This window comes from Crinia signifera, chromosome 5, assembly GCF_055691185.1.
Source record: "Crinia signifera chromosome 5, ASM5569118v1, whole genome shotgun sequence".
NCBI lineage: Eukaryota > Metazoa > Chordata > Amphibia > Anura > Myobatrachidae > Crinia > Crinia signifera.
The window spans coordinates 73756960-73776123 of NC_139221.1; the positions used below are offsets into that span (position 1 = coordinate 73756960).

The following is a 19164-nucleotide window of genomic DNA, read 5'->3' on the forward strand; positions in this document are numbered from 1 at the left end:
AATGGATGTTCAGCAGCTGCCTGTTTGACTGACATGTGCAACATGCCTCTTAAATTAATAGCTGGGGCAGCGCTAGCAGTCACTTTCGTGTTCCCGCCCCCACCTCCTCTCATGTTCCAGTGAGACTGAGACTGTCTTTCAGTGCTCCCGGCCAGCGGTGTGTCGGGGGCAGAGCTATCGGGTCACCTATCTCTGTGCAGGAAGGAAGTGCTGTGCTCCACAGTTAGAATGGGGTCAGCCAAGAATTAACCTCACCCGACCAAACTGGCCACTCGTCCTCTCCATCCAACTCTTTGTACAAACTAGGTCCAGGTAAGGGGATGTAGAATTGAAAAAATATAGAACACTCTGTTTAGGCACTTACTGTGTACTGTGTAATTATGTGTGTGCATATATAAATATCTGCAATCTGCGGTCCTGGCACTCCTGGGGTGGCTTAATCTTCACCTAATCGCCTATGGTCCCCAGGTCCTGTGTCCCATCTCTCTCCCTCCTCATGTGCCAGGTCCTGTGTCTTTCCACTCCTCTCTCCTCATGTCCCCATTCCTGTGTCCCTCCTCTCCCTCTCCCACCCCCATGTGTCAAGGTCATGTGTTCACCCTACCCTGTTTCCCCCCTCATGTGCCTTTGTCCTGTGTTATCCCCTCCCCTAGGTATTATGTCCCTCCTCCCCCTCTCTACCCCCCTATGTGCAAATGTCCTGTGTCACACCCCATGTTCTGTGTCACCCCTATGTCCACAGGTTCTGTGTTTCTCCGCTACGTCTCTCCCCCTTCATGTTCTGTGTTACCGCCTCTTGTTCCCAGGCTGTGTCCCTTCTTTCCCTCCCGTCCCCATTTTGTCCCTCCCCCCACATGTTGTGTTACACCTTAACTGGGCTCCTCCATCCCGGCAGGGGGGCAGTAAGCTGACATTCTGCCTAGGGTGCTGGGGAACCTTGCACCGGCCCTGAGTTCTAGGTAAGAAGACAAAGTGTCTTGTAGGATAGAGAGTCTACCCTCATCTTTTAAAATATATTCTTGCAACCTCCAACTTCTAGGGGGAGGGTTATTCATAGTGTGAGACAAAGACTATAAGAGGCGGGCATAATCTGACCAGGTTATAGGTAATATTTGAACCGATGGGATTGATTGTAAAGACCATTTATCAGTAAGTAAAAGATCTATTCGTGAATAGGATTTATGCACTGCAAAATGTAGGAATAATCTTTAGAGCCAGGGTTTCTAATTCTCCAGGTGTCATAGAGGACAAACTTAGCTAGTAATTGGGAGAAGGAAGCAGCCAAAGAGCGAGTGGTACTGTTAATACATTTATCCGGGGTTGTAGATTTATCTAGAATGGGGTCAGGTGCTAAATTAAAGTCTCCCATAATAAAAATTCTCACCCTTCTTGACATCATGTTATTTTTTAAGAAAGGTTTTCAGAAAACAGGGTTGTCTGGAGTTGGGGGCATATAGGGCACTAAGGTGACCAAGCGAGATCCTATTTTTACCACTAAAATAAGGTATCTACCATTGTTGTCCATCCATTTACTTTCCAGTTTAAAGGATCAGGTTTTATGAAATAAAATGGCAACTCTGTTGCCAGAGGAGGTATAAGACACAGGATAGTTATGATTAGACAACTGTGGAGGAGATTGTAAGGGGAAGTGCATTTCTTAGATTGCTACGAATTCTACTTTGTGATCTGCAAAGTATTTTAAAGCTAAACGCTGCTTACGAGGCGAGTTAAGGCCTTTCACATTGAGGGCGGGATGTACTAAGGTGGAAAATGCAGTAAAACCCCTGTTTTCGGGAGCTTCACTTAATTTTTAAATGTACTAATACCTGACAGCCGCGCCATCGCAGGGCAGGGTATCGCCACCTTTGGGTGGCGATACCCTTTAGAAGCCGATGGGCTTCTATCGCAGACCGCCACCCCTCGTTGCAGACGCCTTCCTCATCCTCTGTAAAACTCCTCCTCCCCCTAGCAGAATGTCACAGCCATATATCCTTCCGGCTGCGGGGCGGAGGAGGAGGCGCCAGGGACAGCCGGGATGAGACCTCCGTCACCGAACTGCGATGCTAGCCGCATATGTTAATACATATGCGCTAGCATCGCTGCGGTTGGGCGTCAATGTATTTTAATACATCCCACCCTAAGGCTTAGAAACTTAACCATGGAATACCTTGTTCAGAAAACAGCATTAATAACCGACAAAAGAGATATGGCAGTTGAAATTGGGCAGGAGTATGTCTCTGTTTAGACCAATCTACAAATGGTAGAAAAAAAAAAAAAAAACAGGAATAAAAATAACAAACATAAAAGAACAAATTAGCATCCATATAGGAGCTAGAGATGCCGTCACTTAAAACATGTGACGGAAATGACTTCTATTTGGAGGGCAGGCGTTATTGTTGTTATGTTGCTTAGCAACTAGGTGAGCCCTTGGTGTGGCCATGTGACGTGACTCGTGATGTCATTCTACCTGGGTCCCGGATGTTGCAGAGGCGGAGGCAGGCTGTTTGAACAGTTTGCTTGTGAGTATAAATGTTTGTATACATGTTAATGTCTGTATTGCTGATGAAAATTGCCTGAGGGCAATTGTAACATTGAAAGAGAAAGGTTATTTTTATTACATGTAAAACAATTTGTGGATGAATCTGTTTGTTACATTGCTAAATGCAAAAAAGCACAAAAAGGGGTTCCAGATAAATTTTAATATGAGAACTGATATCCCCCAGGTACATATATATACATACATACATACATACATACATACATACATACACAGGGCCGGATTATAATGGGGGCACAAGGGGTCAGTACCCCTGGGCCCCCCTCTAGCTAGGGGCCCCCTGTGGTTTTCATGCTTTTTTTTTTTAGCTAAAGGTTTTGTGCATGGGAGTGTGGTAATGCTGCAGCTTCACCTATCTGCCAATATGACAATGATTAATGGTGCTGAGCATCAGGAGCCAAGGTACACTGATTGCATAAGTGTGCAGTGCATTACTGGGAGTTGACTAAGTCCCATGACACTTTGCACCAGAGCGCAGAGGCTGAAACTTTGTGCTGAGCTCTGATTGGTGGAGCTCATTACATGCTTATCAGGCCCATGGAGAACAGCAGTAGCAGCAGCCTAGTCATGGGAGGGTTTTTAATCATAGGCAGCAATGGGACTGTGAGGTCTCAGGCTTTTCATGTGGTATGTATGTATGTATGTATGTATGTGTATATATATATATATATATATATATATATATATATATATATATATATATATATATATATATATATATATATAACAACTGCCCGGGTGCTGCACTCAAAGAATTGGTTCTATCCTTGAAAATGGAGAAAAATCTGAAATGTTGGAGCTGATTGTGTCTGCGTAGTCATTTTTGTGAAGTCCAAAGGATTTTTTCATCGGGTCTGAAAAATCGGTTGCATCGCATGCGACGCGATGCGATCGACCCGATTTTTACATTGGATCCAATGTTAAATTATCCCTGAGACCCGATTTTACATTGGGTCCAATGTTAAATGCCCCCCAGATGCGTTACGTGTCCTCCGACCTTTTCATACCCCCACTATCCATGTTGGCATGGAGCTGATTTAATATAGTGATCCCGAAGCGTGGCGAGCGCACGCGACATACGAGCCTGAAGCGTGGCGAACGCAGCGAGCCCCGCGAGGGGACACGACATACGAGCCCGAAGCGTGGCGACGCTTCGGGCTCGGTGGCTCGCTGCGCTCGCCACACTATATAAAATCAACTCCATGCCAACATGGATAGTGGGGTATGAAAAGTTCGGAGGATGCGTAACGCGTCTGGGGGGCATTTAAATTGGACCCAATGTAAAATCGGGTCTCAGGGGCCATTTAACATTAGATCGCATCGCATGCGACCAATTTTTCCGACCCGATGAAAAAAATTGGGCGCCCAGATATTACACAAGTACCAAATCCAGTAATTTTGCTGAGCGGAAAGACCTGTGCTCCCCAACTTTCCCTAAGAATGTGCCTATCTCACATTTACCTCCCTCCTCAGACTGAAATCTGGTATTACTATACCTCTACATAACTAGACTCAGCACTGTGCCTATGTTGTACATTATAAGGATATGGTCATCCTATCTTATTCAGCCTATTTGCATGTGCATTTATTTTGTTTACCAACAAATACACCATATAATGCTGTTTAAACATGGTGTAGATTTGCACTATTGATTTTAACTATATACAGTCAAATGCGCGTTGCACCAATCACATTCAATCCCAATGAGTTACCCCACAGAATTGGAATTGAATGTAGAAATAGACTGTGCAGCACAGTCTATTTGTACTATTTCAGAACAAGGGCTATGCCCCTGTCCTGTCCCTGCCAGCCGATGCTGGCACCGGTTGTTGCCGATATACCTTAAGTCCCCACAACAGGGTATTTGTGCTGCACCGTAATGGATTTCTCTTCCTTATTGAGGCCCAGTGCCGGCATTCCTATAATAACTAATAAACCTGGTAGAAAAGTGATAGAAACCTGTTATGTTAGAAGAAACTTTAATTCAAATTGTGGTTAACATAACCTATGGACATCCGAGTGATTTGAAAAGGTAAAAATAAAAAAAAAAGAATAATGTTAGTTACAAAATATGTGATGTGTGCATTACACGGAATACAAGAGGAGATCATTCACACAGTACAGTAAGTCACTCGTGTTCTTCCAGTTGCTCAGTGACCACAGCCGTTGTAGAGAAGGAATACGGAGTGAGGAGCACAGCAATTGTGTAGTGACGGTGACCGGCATCATTAGCAGTAAACACCACCTGGAACACAAGCAACAAATCTGTGTAGTTAGATGACGTTTGTCTCATTGATTAATGGGGTACAAGGGAAATGGCACAATCTAGATGGTCTGTGTGGTCAGCATTACTCTCTAAGGAAAATTCTTACACCCCTAGTGGACAACTGCAATGTAAAACCCACCTGCGGTCCCAGGGGAACACCCAGCGTTTTCATGGTGACACCCCTAAAATGTTGGGCGTTCCCCCTGCTGCCGCTCCCTGCCTGCCCCCTCCCCTGCCCATGTGAAGGTGTTCACGCACTCATACTCACACATGCAGAGACCCCCCACCATCGATAACAGGGCCAAATTCGGACCCGTAAGAACGGGACCCCACATTCCTGTTTTCTATGTCTTCTCACAGAGGGCCAGATGTATCTAGCTTCTAAACTGATAAAGCGGAGAGTGATAAACAACCAGCCAATCAGCTCCTACCTGTCATTTTTTCAAACCCAGCCTGTAACATAGCAGTTGGGAGCTGATTGGCTGGCTGTTTATCACTCCCCATTTTATCACTTTTGTAGCTTGATACATCTGGTCATAATAAATACACCTGTGTAGTGTAAGTAGAATTTTTGCACCCCCCTGCCAAAAAACATTAGTTATAATATTTTTACCTACATGCTCATTGCCAGGGGTTACATGCTCGTTGCCAGGGGTTAGTCCCCAAGTGCAAGAACCACTACTTAAAAGCACAGGTTCTTAAACACAGTTGCCAGGACCCCAAACAGTTCATGTTTTCCAAGTCTCCTCAGAGAATCATAAGTGAAATAATTAGTTTAAATTGTGAATGCGTCAGTGAGTAATGAATACACCGGTGCACTTGTTTACTGATCTGGAAAATGTGACCTTTTTAGGGTCCTGAGATAATACAGTTTTTTTGTATGCCTTCAGGGCTTCAGGGCCCCAGCACCGGAGCCACCCTCCCAATGCCTCTTCATATATATTGATATCAAAGTTAAAATGTGAATAACTCCAAAAGTGGCAGTAGAAGGCAAAATTTTACAACCCCCTGGCACCCATTTACAATGATTCTGAACATTATAAAACTTTGAGATGATACATGTGAGAGTTTACCCCCCTTTCCTTACACGGAAGGTCCCTGTTCTTTTTTCTTTGGGTGTGAAGCTTTTTCTCTCTTTTTCTCTCTTTACCTCGGGTGCCGGACGGGTTCCCGACAGTTGTTTACCCAACGTCGGGATCCCGACTGTCAAAACGCCGACAGCCGGGTGCCCGACGGCCACCCGCTATTTTCCCTCGTGGGGGTCAACGACCCCCATAAAGAGAGAATAGAATAGGTGGCTCGCGTAGCGTAGCGAGCCACCATGTCCACAGCGTGGCGAACGCAGCGAGCCTGCAAGAGGCTTTTTTGCGCTCGCCATGCTGTCTGACTCCAGGCAGTCGGGATCCCGACGTCGGGATAATGACTGTCAGGATCCCGACTGTCGGAGTCCCATACCACACCCCTTTACCTCTCCCTCTCTTTCTGTTCTGTGATGCTACTTTGCAAGTCTATTCTTTCCTTGTTTCCTATCTTATATATGGCTCATATTACATCCTAGATAATTGCTTTATGATAGTTCACTAAATCTCTGACTTGTTTAATCTTTATTTCATGATCCAAAGTCTAGACTTTATTAGTATGGTACTGTGAATTGTACATGAAAAGTTTGTATTTCATTTTATGTTTATTTTCTACATATTTAATGTACTATGTATATTGTTTAATAAAAATCTTATTCGAAAAAAAAAAAGGTTCAGCAGCGAAGGCGTTAAATATAATGAAATCAGTGGATTATATATCATTTTTTACATACAGACATTCCTCACTCAATGACCTACCTGTTTACCGACCACCCAGACTTACGACCCGGTCTTCGTTTAGCATCCACGCTGTGACTGCTCGGACTGACGACCCTGTATGCTCGGATTTACAACCTGCCCGCCCAGCCTCTCACAGTTAAGACCCACCCAGACTGTTTAGCGACCCGCGTCTCAGAAGTATTAAGGGGTTTTATATAGGTTTGGGTACTCTTTACCTAGATTTTGATCGTGGGCATCGTAAGGGAAAAAAAATCGATTTCCCATAGGGAACAATGTAAATGTCCCAATTGACCTGATTTTCCATAGGGAACAATGTTAAATGGCCCACAAAGGCCAAATAGGCACCCTGAAGTGTGAAATGGCCCCACCATTTGTTAACGCCACCCCACGATCAACGTCAACCCGAAGCGTGGCGAGCGGCGGCGGTACGCATCCTCCGACCTTTTCATACCCCCACTATCCACGTCGGCGCGGAGTTGAGAATAGAAAGTGTGGCGAGCGCAGCGAGCCACCAATCCCGAAGCGTGGCAAGCGCAGTGAGCCCCTCGAGGGGACGCGGACACCTTCACAGGTATACGCGTCCCCTCGCGGGCTTCACAGGTGTCCGCTGCGCTCGCCACGCTTCGGGCTTGGTGGCTCGCTGCGCTCGCCACACTTTCTATTCTCAACTCCACGCCGACGTGGATAGTGGGGGTATGAAAAGGTCGGAGGACGCGTACCGCCGCCCCTCGCGGCCTCGCTGCGCTCGCCACGCTTTGGGTTGACGTTGATCGTGGGGTGGCGTTAACAATTGGGGGGGCCATTTCACACTTCAGGGTGGCTATTTAACATTGTTCCCTATGGAAAATCGGGTCAATTGGGACATTTAACATTGTTCTCTATGGGAAATCGCGGTAATCGCGTCGGTCGCATCGCATGCGATTTTTTGGTACATGCGATGCCCGCGATGGCCGCCCTTCTAGGTAAAGAGTACCTAGGTTTGTTTAAGGACCAATTCGCTTAATGACCGGGTCATAGGACCAGAACTCGGTCGTTAAGTGAGGAATGTCTGTATTACACACTTACATCAACATATTCATGGAATGGTGACAGGCCAAGCTTGCTCCAAAAAGTCTTGGTTGCAAAATTCAGTTTATATACTCCTTCTACAAACTGTTTCTCAGTGGTCAGGCTGTGGATTTCTCCATCCGGGGATGTTACCCTTAAAAAAAATAGTTTTATTAGTTCTGCATTTGCTAAATGATTTGTACATTTCTATATTCCAGTTTACTTCTTTACTCAACAATACAGTTTTTACATTTTTATTAGAAAAAGCATAGAGTTCTGAAAATAAAATAGTGAGCATCATATAACAAAATAATCACAGAACTCACTTTGCATTAATAACAATGGATTCTGATTGTACAAAAACGGGATATGGGCGTTGGGTCATCTATATTTGGTTGACATACATTGGGTGTGGACTTATGGCCTGTTGACCTAAGGGTGTCCCACTTAGGTCAACAGGCCATAGGTCCACACCTATAAAGGTCGACATTATTTAAGTCGACATGCCAAAAGTTGACAAGGTTTTTCCAACGAAGGCGGCTTTTCATACCATACCATCAACTAGGGCATGGAGAGAGAATAAAAGAGTGTGCCGAACATAACAAGGCACCGTGCCAGAAGCATGAGAGTTATGCGCGGGGACACGGCACACTTATACGGTGTCCATGTCGACGTAATCCCTCCATCCAGGGATGTTACCCTTAAAAAAATTAGTTTTATTAGTTATGCATTTGCTAAATGATTTTTAAATTTCTGCGGGAGGAAATGGGCGGGCAGCTGAGATCCGGTGATGTCAGCTGCCCAACCCCCACATGTGTCACAGCCTCATTACCATGAGAATGCCCATGAAACGCTGGGCGTTCCCATATGGTAATGAGGCTGCCCGCAACCCCACGCCCCTCTCCACCCCCGCTTGCTGTCCTGGGTGCGTGCACCTAGCGATCCCACTATTCGCAGTGGGTGCACGCAGCCAGCGCTTGCAAATGCGCAGACATGTGCACAGCCCGACCATTCTTGTTGAATACCCCCCAGAATCTGTTTGGTTGCAATATCACCTGATTTCATTTTAAGAAGTGTTAGCAAAGTTACCCTGCAGGTCAGAGAATGATTTAAAAGGACAATATGGTAAAGTAAAGCTTAATCTGGGAAAATGTGTCTGTGACATTCTAGTAATGCACACGATGAGTAATGTGTACAGAATGGTATGGCTTTGGCATTGTTCTGGCCATTTATTATTTTTGTGAGGATATTTAGCACTTGTGTAGATGTATCAAACCTTATAAAGAGGACACATGAAGAAGTTGTCCATAGCAACCAGCTTCTTCAATTGATTGGTTGTACATTTCCTTTATTTCTCAGGAGCAGTAATTAGTAAACGAATAGTTCCATTCCAAAAGTGTTTTTACATAAATGTTAATAGGTTTATAGAATAAAAATAAAAATAAAAACAGAATTGCTACACTGAGCAATATGGTCGCTTAGCAATATATTGTTGAGAGATATTAAGCCAAAATTGCTCAGCGACCAAATTGCACCATGTGTGTACACACCTTTACACTATATAGTATAAAATGTATTTTTGACACATCATGTTGGTGCCAGTTACTTACCCAGTATTAAGCAGTTCCCAGGTTTTGTCCTCTTTCTGTCTGAAAAACTTGGCACGTAGGTTAGATGCTGGGATCCCTCTTACAGCATCCAATACTTTTATCATCAGAGCGCACTTAGAATCTGCTTCCCCGTGTGAGCCATGCGCCTTCAGAAGCCAAAAAGAAATATATATTTGTAAAAGGAAACATTTTATCTTGTAAATGTTCATATGAAGTCAATAACATAAGCACATTGAATTCTCACTTTGGGCAACTTAGCATTGAAAAGTGATCAAATGGAAAGTGATAAACCACCAACCAATCAGCTCCTACTGTACGTGTCCTTTTTCAAACCCAGCCTGTGACATGACAGTTAGGGGCTGATTGGCAGGTGGTTTAACACTCTCTATTTTATCACTTTTCAAGCTTATTACATCTTAGTACATATGTGACCATGCCCCCTCCTGATTTTTTCTTATACAAATAGTACCCGTGCACACGGCTCGAGGACGGGAGGGTTACATGGGTCGACATGAACAGACTGCTTTTGGTCATCTCTAGCACTTTCTTACTGCCTGATATGTCAAATGCTCCAAGCAGTCTGCACCTGGGTAAGTAGTACCTACCACCCCCTGTCAGCACCCTGCCCAGGTGTACAATATCTGCAACAGCCTGGGTTAGAAAAGGTGGGAGTAATATGTATATGTAGGTGTAGAATTCTGGTCACTACATATAAATATGGCTAGTTGCTTTTGTACACTGACAACTAGTGCTGCTTAGGCAGGTATCCGGATGGTAGATCGGAAGTATACAGGTTGTCAGCATACGATTGACATGCAATAAGTCTATACGGGTAAAAAGTCCACGATGAAAGGTTGACAGTGCTTAAAGTAGACAGGTTCAAAGGTGGTCAATATGAAAATAACCAACACACAAATGGGTGATACATGTTTTTTTAACATATTCTTTATTTACTATCCAGAGGAACATATATTAGGGAATACCACCTATTGACTGTTGACATATACATTATCAGCCTATTAATTCACACTGGTTAATACAGAATTGTTTAACCATAATTATTGATTCCCTTTATTGTATCATATAAATTATGATCGTATTTTGTTTGTTATAATGCAATGACCCCACAGAGTGATTAATGTACCATTACTCAGATCCAAAACATCTGTGCTGTGCGATTCATCCATTGGAGATGTATATAATAGATATGAGTGAAATCCTACATTTGTCTGCTATATTTCATGGCCAGGCAAATATATACAACTTACAGGTATTGTAACAGGTAAAACTATGTGAAAGCAGTTGATTTGACATGAAAACATTGTTACTTGGTACTTGATTAGTTTCAGGGCGGCAGTAACGTGGTGCTGTATTGAGAACACCAATACAGCACTATGCTGGCTATGTAAACTACGTATCTGTTTCTGGAGCCCTGAAACTACACAATGGTTAATATCCGCAATATCCATGTCATACCCCCAGTATCCACGCCGGCGTGGAGTTGATTTTATAAAGTGATGCTCCCCCAGTGGCAATGCGCTGAATTACGTACATTGCTGGCGCCGGGGAGTGTCATGGAGGAGGGAGACTGAAAGCTGACTCCGGGGCCACGGGGATCGCCGGCCGGAGAACGCAGCGGGAATGGACCGTAAGTATAAAACGGATTCAGTACTGAATCCCGGCGGTCGGGATCCCGGCGTTCAGAATCCCGACGCCGGAATCCCGACAGCCGAAATCCCGACAAGGGGGGGGACATGGATCGCCCCCCCTTGCGGGCTCGCTGCGCTCGCCACGCAGCGGGCCTGGTGCCTCGCTACGCTCGGCACACTAATTTATTCTCCCTCCAGGGGTGTCGTGGACACCCACGGAGGGAGAATGTGTCGGAATTTCGGCGGTCGGGATTCCGGCGTCGGGATTCTGAATGCCGGGATCCAGACCGCCGGGATTTTAACTGCATCCCGTATAAAAAACCCTCACTCTGCTCCCCTGCTCCCAGTTTAGTTTCACGGCGCTGGCTACGCTGACAACGTAGCTTAGGCTACGTTGTCAGCGTAGCGTAGAGCTGCCGCCGTGACCACGTCCCATAAAAAATATAGGCAGAGGTGTGGGTCACCATCTGTCTGGCGGGTGGGACACCCATTCTGGGAGAGAGCAGACACATGTACTGAGCTGGGGAGAAAGGCTGTGCTGCAGCAGCCTGTCCTCTACTCCCACTGCCCGGCTCCCTGCAGCAGGGGAGCGGAGCGAGGGACCTGGGCCCCTGAATCAGACCTGGACTCGTGTAAAAAGTACCCACTCCTGCTTCTCGATGGCCCTGGTCTCACCTAGTACCTTGTTAGGGTGGAATACACAACCCATGGAAGTTATTATTCAAAATGCCCGCACCAACACTGCATTGTGCCTACTGTGCTTTCAAGCCTTTCTTTTATGTCTGTGTGAATTGTCTATTAATCTATTGTAATACCTAAATCCTATGTATTATGTGCGTTGTTTTGATGTCTGTAACGCACCTTGAGTCCTGTTGTTACTTTCTAAAAGGGGCATACATGACACATACTGTGCTAGAATGTACCTAACTACATCAAACAGTTGCAAGCATTTGATTTTACACATGGAGGGAGATGCCTGACAAGAGCTGACAGTTCCTGTGCATCTCAGATGCATTTTCTTGCAGAAAATGTGTCTCATTTGCATCTATATGTGAATAAGATGCACAAGCATCTCTGCAAATTAAAATGATATGCAGCATGCCTATATTCTGTGTCAAAAACCCAGAAACCACTTTGCTTCTCAAAGCAGGATCTTATTGGCTATCGGCTGTAACTTGTTTTGGATAGCCAATAAGATCCGGCTTTGAGAACCGAGTAAATCCATATAAAACTGAACCCACACATCTCTAATTCAAATGCTTATTTACATGATAAAACAATAGATAAAATGCAAAAAAAATATGTTCTGAAATTCTGAGTTTCTACAGAGAAATACAGTTTTGTAGTTATTCAAGCAGAAATAAGCTCTAGCATGCTGGGGCTTGTAGTTCCAATCAACTAGAGGTACACACATTGCTCAATCCTGCATTAGAGTCACATGTACACTGTACTTACAGAAGTTGCTCAGTAACATTTCAGTGTCTATGTTTGGAGTCACACGCATCTAATCTACCATATACTGTAGATGTGTCTACTGGAAATATACATCACTCATCATCTTCTGTTGTTGCAGTATTTACATGATTAGCAACATATTTCAAATAAGTTACACCAAACAATAGCACTGTTCTGCAGCCGAACATGAGCTTTTGGGCTATTTCACACACACCAGTTTTAACCGGACAGCAAAAAGCCGGACAAACTTTGTCTGGCTTTCTGCCTGACAGTTGTTCCTTTCACATGCACCGGCTCCGTGACACCAAACGACCAGTGTGTGTGAAAGGCCCCCATCGCCATCTACAAACACTGAGGGCTGTTTCACACACACTTGCTGACACCAGGCAGCCAAACTCCGCACAGTAGTTAACAATGGACAGGATTGTGTCCATTCACGCGGGTCGGTCACGGCCCGGACGCCAGCGCGGCATGGCTTCTTGGCCATGTGGAGTTTCGCCGCCCGGCGTCAGCTGGAGCGTGTGAAACAGCCCTGACACAATTGGACGGGATGGCCACTGCCCGGCAGCCCTCCTTTCCAGTGGTTAGATCTGGCTGCAACCCGGCTCCCGGACCCCGACCCTCCCGCGTGAAAGGACACATCAGCTGTCCACTGTGGGACAAGTGTAGGGCATGACTTTTGGCCGTGCAGAGTTTTGCCGCCCGGCACCAGCCGGAGCGTATGAAATAGCCCTTTCTGTTCCATCCCTGAGCACAAGGGGTTGTGCAAAACTCAGGCGCAAGCAGTACAATGCACCAAGCTGTGCCCTGTATCTAAGAGCCATACAGTATGGATGCAGTTTACAACGTAATACAAAGACAGATAAGTCACTTACCTGTTGGACAACATCAGAAAACACTAAAATTGCAGCCAATAAAGCGACAAAATTAAAATAAGCCATTCTTCGCGCACAATATTCTGATGCCAAAATAACGCAATCAGGCTGCAGAATTGATACTGAGACCAATAAGATGCATAGCAGTGCCTATATAATGACAAACCTGCTGATTCAGGGTATTTACTTAGTAATCAATAAGTAAAATAAGTAACTCATACATTGCCCTTGTTTGTATAGATTAGCAATGAGCAGACATTCTTTTAACTGTTTTGTAGTTTTGATTCTTTATATTTACATGTATAGATTATTTATAGAGGAATGATAACAAGTAACACTGATTCCTGCTGTGATTAATGTAGTATTATTGGACAGCTGTAAATCTAACTGGGCCACTGCTGAATAGATTGATAGAGACATTAGCAATAAGCAATACCATGTTCTATAGAAATCTCATTCCCTCTTGCTGTGTCCTTCTGCGTGTGCAAAACTGGCTTATGACCAAAAGAAAGTCACTTGTCCCACCTATAGGCCCTTATTCTGATTGATTCGCTCTTGCGTATACACATGCTAATGCGTTCGTGATGCACACGGACAACTGACATAACCGGATGTCAGTTGCCTACCCTATTTCCTGGAATTCTACACGTGTATGTACGAGTGGTCTGGACCACCCTTACATATGCGTGCACCTTCAACATCATTCGATGGTTGGCAACCATGGAAAGAAGGGGGAGGTTCCCACTGGCATGCGAATGGATGTTTATGTTAAACATCCATTCTTGATCCTTGCGAACATACCCGGCGTGCGAAGGAGGCCGGCGTACCACCATTCATAGGGCGGGAACTGGTTGACTCGCAAGGTTGCGAATTCGCACCAGAGCGAGTAAACCAGAATAAGGGCCATAATGCCAATCAGATGGTACCATGTTGGTTCAGCACCCCTCTGGAGGGGTAAGTATTAAAAAATGGATGCAGTGTGGGCCCCCTTGGGACTCAGGGGCCCTTGTACACTGTGTACATTGCATCCATTAGAAATATGCAACTGCCGTGGAGATGCCACCAATACGCCAAGGTGCCTAATGGGTCCAATTCAGAGAATTTGATAGCAGATTAGAAACACTTGGCCCATGTACATTTTTGTTGGGGCTTATTAAGCTAACAGTATATTTTCGGATTGGATTGTGTGAGGAAACTGAGGGACCTGTAGTAGACCCACCCAAGTATGTGGAGAATATACAAACTCCACAGAGTTAGGGCCATGGTGGGAATCACACCCATGACCACAGTGCTGGGAGGCAGTAATGCTAACCACTACAGGACACACTCAGACTGTGGAGATTTTGCTAATTGCGAATATGGGCCTTATTCTGGGTGACTCGCAAAGCTGCAAATTTCGCAGCTTTGCGAGTCATTGAAACACCACCCGCCCTCCTCGCCCGACGAGTTCACCAGCACGCACGCATCCGAATGGTAGTTTTGCATATACATCCTTTCGCAGCCTTGCATGCGGGGTCAAAATCATTCGATGGTTGCCGACCATCGAATGATTTTGCGAGTGCTCACAGTCCTAAGACACCTCTGTGGTGTCTTAGATCTGCAGGCACCCTGTACGGGAGGCTGGTGGGCAGCTGACATCAGCTGCCCGCCCCCCGCATGGGCATTCTCATGAGCGTGCCCCCTTGCCGCCGCCCCGTGGCCCTTGCCAAAAGGTGCCTAGGTGCGAAAGGGACGGCGAATAAATGTGATAAAATGGAGAGTGATAAACAACCAACCAATCAGCTCCTGCCTGACATTTTTCAAGCACAGTCTGGCTGATTGGTTGGCTGTTTATCACTCTCCATTTTATCACTTACTGTAGTGCTTAGTGCATCTGACCCAAGGAGAGAAGTGTCCATGAACCGGCTGAGTTGGAATTGGGCAGGGGTACACAAAGATGTGCATGCAGCTAAATGGCCCTGTAAACTATTTCAAATACTTGCTATGATGTCTATTTAACTGTCATTATTTTAGTAACTGAAAATGATAACAGCATTTAGCCAGTATTTCCCAATTAATTTAGGTACATTGTTGTTTCTTTTACAATTAAAAACAAGACTGTAATATCAAAGTCTCTCTAATGAAGTACTACAATGAAGAAACACTTACTGTGAGACCACAGCACTTCCTGTGAGGCCACACCCCATTCATGTCATGCCTCACCCCTTGCTTTGAGGTCCTGCCCAGTTTGCCAGCATGTGGAAAGGGATCCCTACGCTTACTGGCTGTCACAGGAAGTGCTGTGGTCTCACAGGAAGTGGTGAGGCCTCACAGGAAGGGGCATGGCCACATATGCCGACCACCGTTTTCATTATTTTGAGATGCTGGGCTGGCCCCAGAGATTGACTGGCTGCACTATATGCTCCTTTAGTGTTAATGGAGCAGAGCACTGTACAAAATGTTACATACCAGCACCTGGTTCCTATCAGTGAGGAGGAGCCTGGGGGCTATTGCAGGGTGACGCTTGGAAAGAGTGTGTACCCTCCCTCTGCACCTCCTTAGTGATGCTACTGCAAGCATGGTACATATAGATGGGGTAACTCATATCAAGTAATTAGCACTTAGCTTCAGTCCAGCACAGTCTGGACATATGAAAGCAAATGGCTGATTGGCTGGTATAGACCACTGCTTATATGTAGTCATATATTCAGCATGTTTGGGTACTTGTTTCCTAGCACGGCCACACCGATTAAGATCGGGGTGGTCGTGCTGAAAAAAATCGGGTCGATCGCATCGCATGCGATTTGGTCGCATGCGATGCGATCGACGCGACCGACCGATTTTTGACCCGATTTTTTTCATTGAATCCAATGTAAATTGGGTTCCTGGGACCCAATTTTACATTGTATTCAATGAAAAAAATTCCCAACCCCCCCAAATTGAAGCGCGTAAACAGCAGCCCACGATAGACGCATACCCGAAGCGTGGCGAGCGCAGCGAGCCCGCGAGGGGCGGCGGTACGCGTCCTCCGACCTTTTCATGCCCTACTATTCACTAGGGCGTGGAGTGAGAATAGAATAGTGTGGCGAGCGCAGCGAGCCACCGAGCCCGAAGCGTGGCGAGGGGACGCGGATACCTTCACAGGTAAACGCGTCCCTTCGCGGGCTTCACAGGTGTCCGCGTCGCCACGGACACCTGTGAAGCCCGCAAGGGGACGCGTATAACTGTGAAGGTATCCGCGTCCCCTCGCGGGGCTCGCCACGCTTCGGGCTCGGTGGCTCGCTGCGCTCGCCACACTATTCTATTCTCACTCCACGCCCTAGTGGATAGTAGGGCATGAAAAGGTCGGAGGACGCGTACCGCCGCCCCTCGCGGGCTCGCTGCGCTCGCCACGCTTCGGGTTGGCGTCTATCGTGGGGCGACGACGGGGACATCTATAATGTGAAATGGGTCATATGGACCCATTTCACATTTTTTGACATTTTTACACCATTTCAATGTTAAAAATTTTTTTAACATTGAATCCTATGCAAAAATCGGGGGCATCGCGTCGCATCGCGTCGGGACCAATGTTAATGGTCCCGACCGACGCGATGCCCCCGATATTTTACCTTTCCCGACAAGATTTCAATGTTAAAATATTTTTTAACATTGAAGTCTATGGAAATATCGGGGGCATCGCGTCGGTCGCGTCGGGACCAATGTTAATGGTCCCGACCGACGCGATGCCCCCGATATTTTATCCTAGCCGGCAAAATGGACCTGATTTCAAAAGAAATCGGGTCCATCGTGGGTAATCGTGTCCCTTAAGTAAGGGACACGATTACTCACGATTGTGGCCGTGCTAGGAAACAAGTACCCATGTTTGTAAATCTCAATCACTGATTTGAGTACTAGGTTTTGTATATAAGGGGTTATGCAGAGATTGATGTAGTTCGTATTGCTTCTGTGTCTATGGTTTAGGGATAAAATCTAGTTTTGAGCCATTCTGATATAGGAAGTCATATGCTACTACTCTGTCCTGGAGTCACCAAAGACTTATGGACTCTACACATGGGGCTTGCTCAGATCACTCAGTACAGATCGCTCATCACACAGCACTGCACGTAAGTGATCTGTCACCGTCTGAGAGAACCTGGGAGATGACTAGATATTGCAAGAATCTCAGCATGGGCCCTGTCACCTCTGTTTTGTCCCTGACACCCCTCTATCCTTTCCCTTCTGTTCTGCCATGGCACTGTCACAACTGTCCAGGTCCTGTCACCCATCTCTCCTGTCCCCTCTATTCTGTCATGGCACTGTCACTCCTGTCCAGGTCCTGTCACCCATCTCTCCTGTCCCCTCTGTTCTGTCATGGCACTGTCACTCCTGTCCAGGTCCTGTCACCCATCTCTCCTGTCCCCTCTGTTCTGTCATGGCACTGTCACAACTGTCCATGTCCTGTCACCCATCTCTCCTGTCCCCTCTGTTCTGTCATGGCACTGTCACAACTGTCCAGGTCCTGTCACCCATCTCTCCTTCCCCTCTGTTCTGTCATGGCACTGTCACAACTGTCCAGGTCCTGTCACCCATCTCTCCTGTCCTCTCTGTTCTGTCATGGCACTGTCACAACTGTCCAGGTCCTGTCACCCATCTCTCCTGTCCCCTCTGTTCTGTCATGGCACTGTCACAACTGTCCATGTCCTGTCACCCATCTCTCCTGTCCCCTCTGTTCTGTCATGGCACTGTCACAACTGTCCAGGTCCTGTCACCCATCTCTCCTTCCCCTCTGTTCTGTCATGGCACTGTCACAACTGTCCAGGTCCTGTCACCCATCTCTCCTGTCCCCTCTGTTCTGTCATGGCACTGTCACAACTGTCCAGGTCCTGTCACCCATCTCTCCTGTCCCCTCTGTTCTGTCATGGCACTGTCACAACTGTCCAGGTCCTGTCACCCATCTCTCCTGTCCCCTCTGTTCTGTCATGGCACTGTCACAACTGTCCAGGTCCTGTCACCCATCTCTCCTGTCCCCTCTGTTCTGTCATGGCACTGTCACAACTGTCCAGGTCCTGTCACCCATCTCTCCTGTCCCCTCTGTTCTGTCATGGCACTGTCACAACTGTCCAGGTCCTGTCACCCATCTCTCCTGTCCCCTCTGTTCTGTCATGGCACTGTCACAACTGCCCAGGTCCTGTCACCCATCTCTCCTGTCCCCTCTGTTCTGTCATGGCACTGTCACTCCTGTCCAGGTCCTGTCACCAATCTCTCCTGTGCCCTCTGTTCTTTCATGGCACTGTCACAACTGTTCAGGTCCTGTCACCCATCTCTCCTGTTCCCTCTGTCTTCATCTGTCCTGGCCCTATCATATTATCCCTATTTTCTCAGTACTGGCCCTGTCACCCTTGCCCTATGCACTGTCCCTCCTGATCCTGTAACCTTTATCCTAGCCATTATACATAATTAATATTTCCATTTTTTTTCGCACTGACAGCGGGGACAACCGGCTCTCTCCGATGCCGCTAACAGCCTATGTATAAGCCATAAGCATAAGCCAAAGACGCTCTCAGCCTCTGTAGCGCTGGGACAGCGCTACATAGGCTGTTAGCGGCATCGGAGAGAGCCGGTTGTCCCCGCTGTCAGTGCGGGGGTAGCCGGCTCTGCAGCAGAAGGGAGACCAGCGCTGGATCCTGGATCGGTAAGTATGTGGGTGTAAAAGTGAGGTGTGTGTGTTTGTGTGTAATAAAGTTTTACTTCTCTGTGTGTGTGTTTTTTTTAACATTCTTTTTACAGGTGGACTACAAGTCCCAGCGGGCCCATTAATGCCCCGCATGCTGGGGCTTGTGGTTCTCCAAGTCCCAGCATGCGGGGGAGGTCTGCTGGCACTTGTAGTTCTTCTGTATCAAGCAATGTTATGTATGGAAGATTTA

General features: G+C 46.4%; 1 protein-coding gene across 1 annotated transcript; it reads right to left on the reverse strand.

The window, feature by feature from the left end:
- Positions 1 to 4673: 4673 nt before the first annotated feature.
- On the reverse strand, positions 4674 to 13345 carry TTR (transthyretin). Its single transcript, XM_083186251.1, has 4 exons — positions 13280 to 13345; positions 9301 to 9446; positions 7709 to 7844; positions 4674 to 4802 (listed from the first exon to the last, which is right to left on the reverse strand). Exons 1-4 carry the CDS (start codon positions 13343 to 13345, stop codon positions 4686 to 4688), a joined length of 465 nt encoding a protein of 154 aa, XP_083042377.1. The 3' UTR covers positions 4674 to 4685.
- Between the last annotated feature and the right edge of the window lie 5819 nt (positions 13346 to 19164).

Coding starts and splice junctions, on each gene's coding strand:
- TTR (XM_083186251.1), bottom strand. CDS start 13,345: ATGGCTTATTTTAATTTTGTCGCTTTATTGGCTGCAATTTTAGTGTTT. Junction 9,447..13,279: donor TTTCTGATGTTGTCCAACAG/GTAAGTGACTTA, acceptor TGGCTTCTGAAG/GCGCATGGCTCACACGGGGA. Junction 4,803..7,708: donor CATTCCATGAATATGTTGAT/GTAAGTGTGTAA, acceptor CTTGTGTTCCAG/GTGGTGTTTACTGCTAATGA.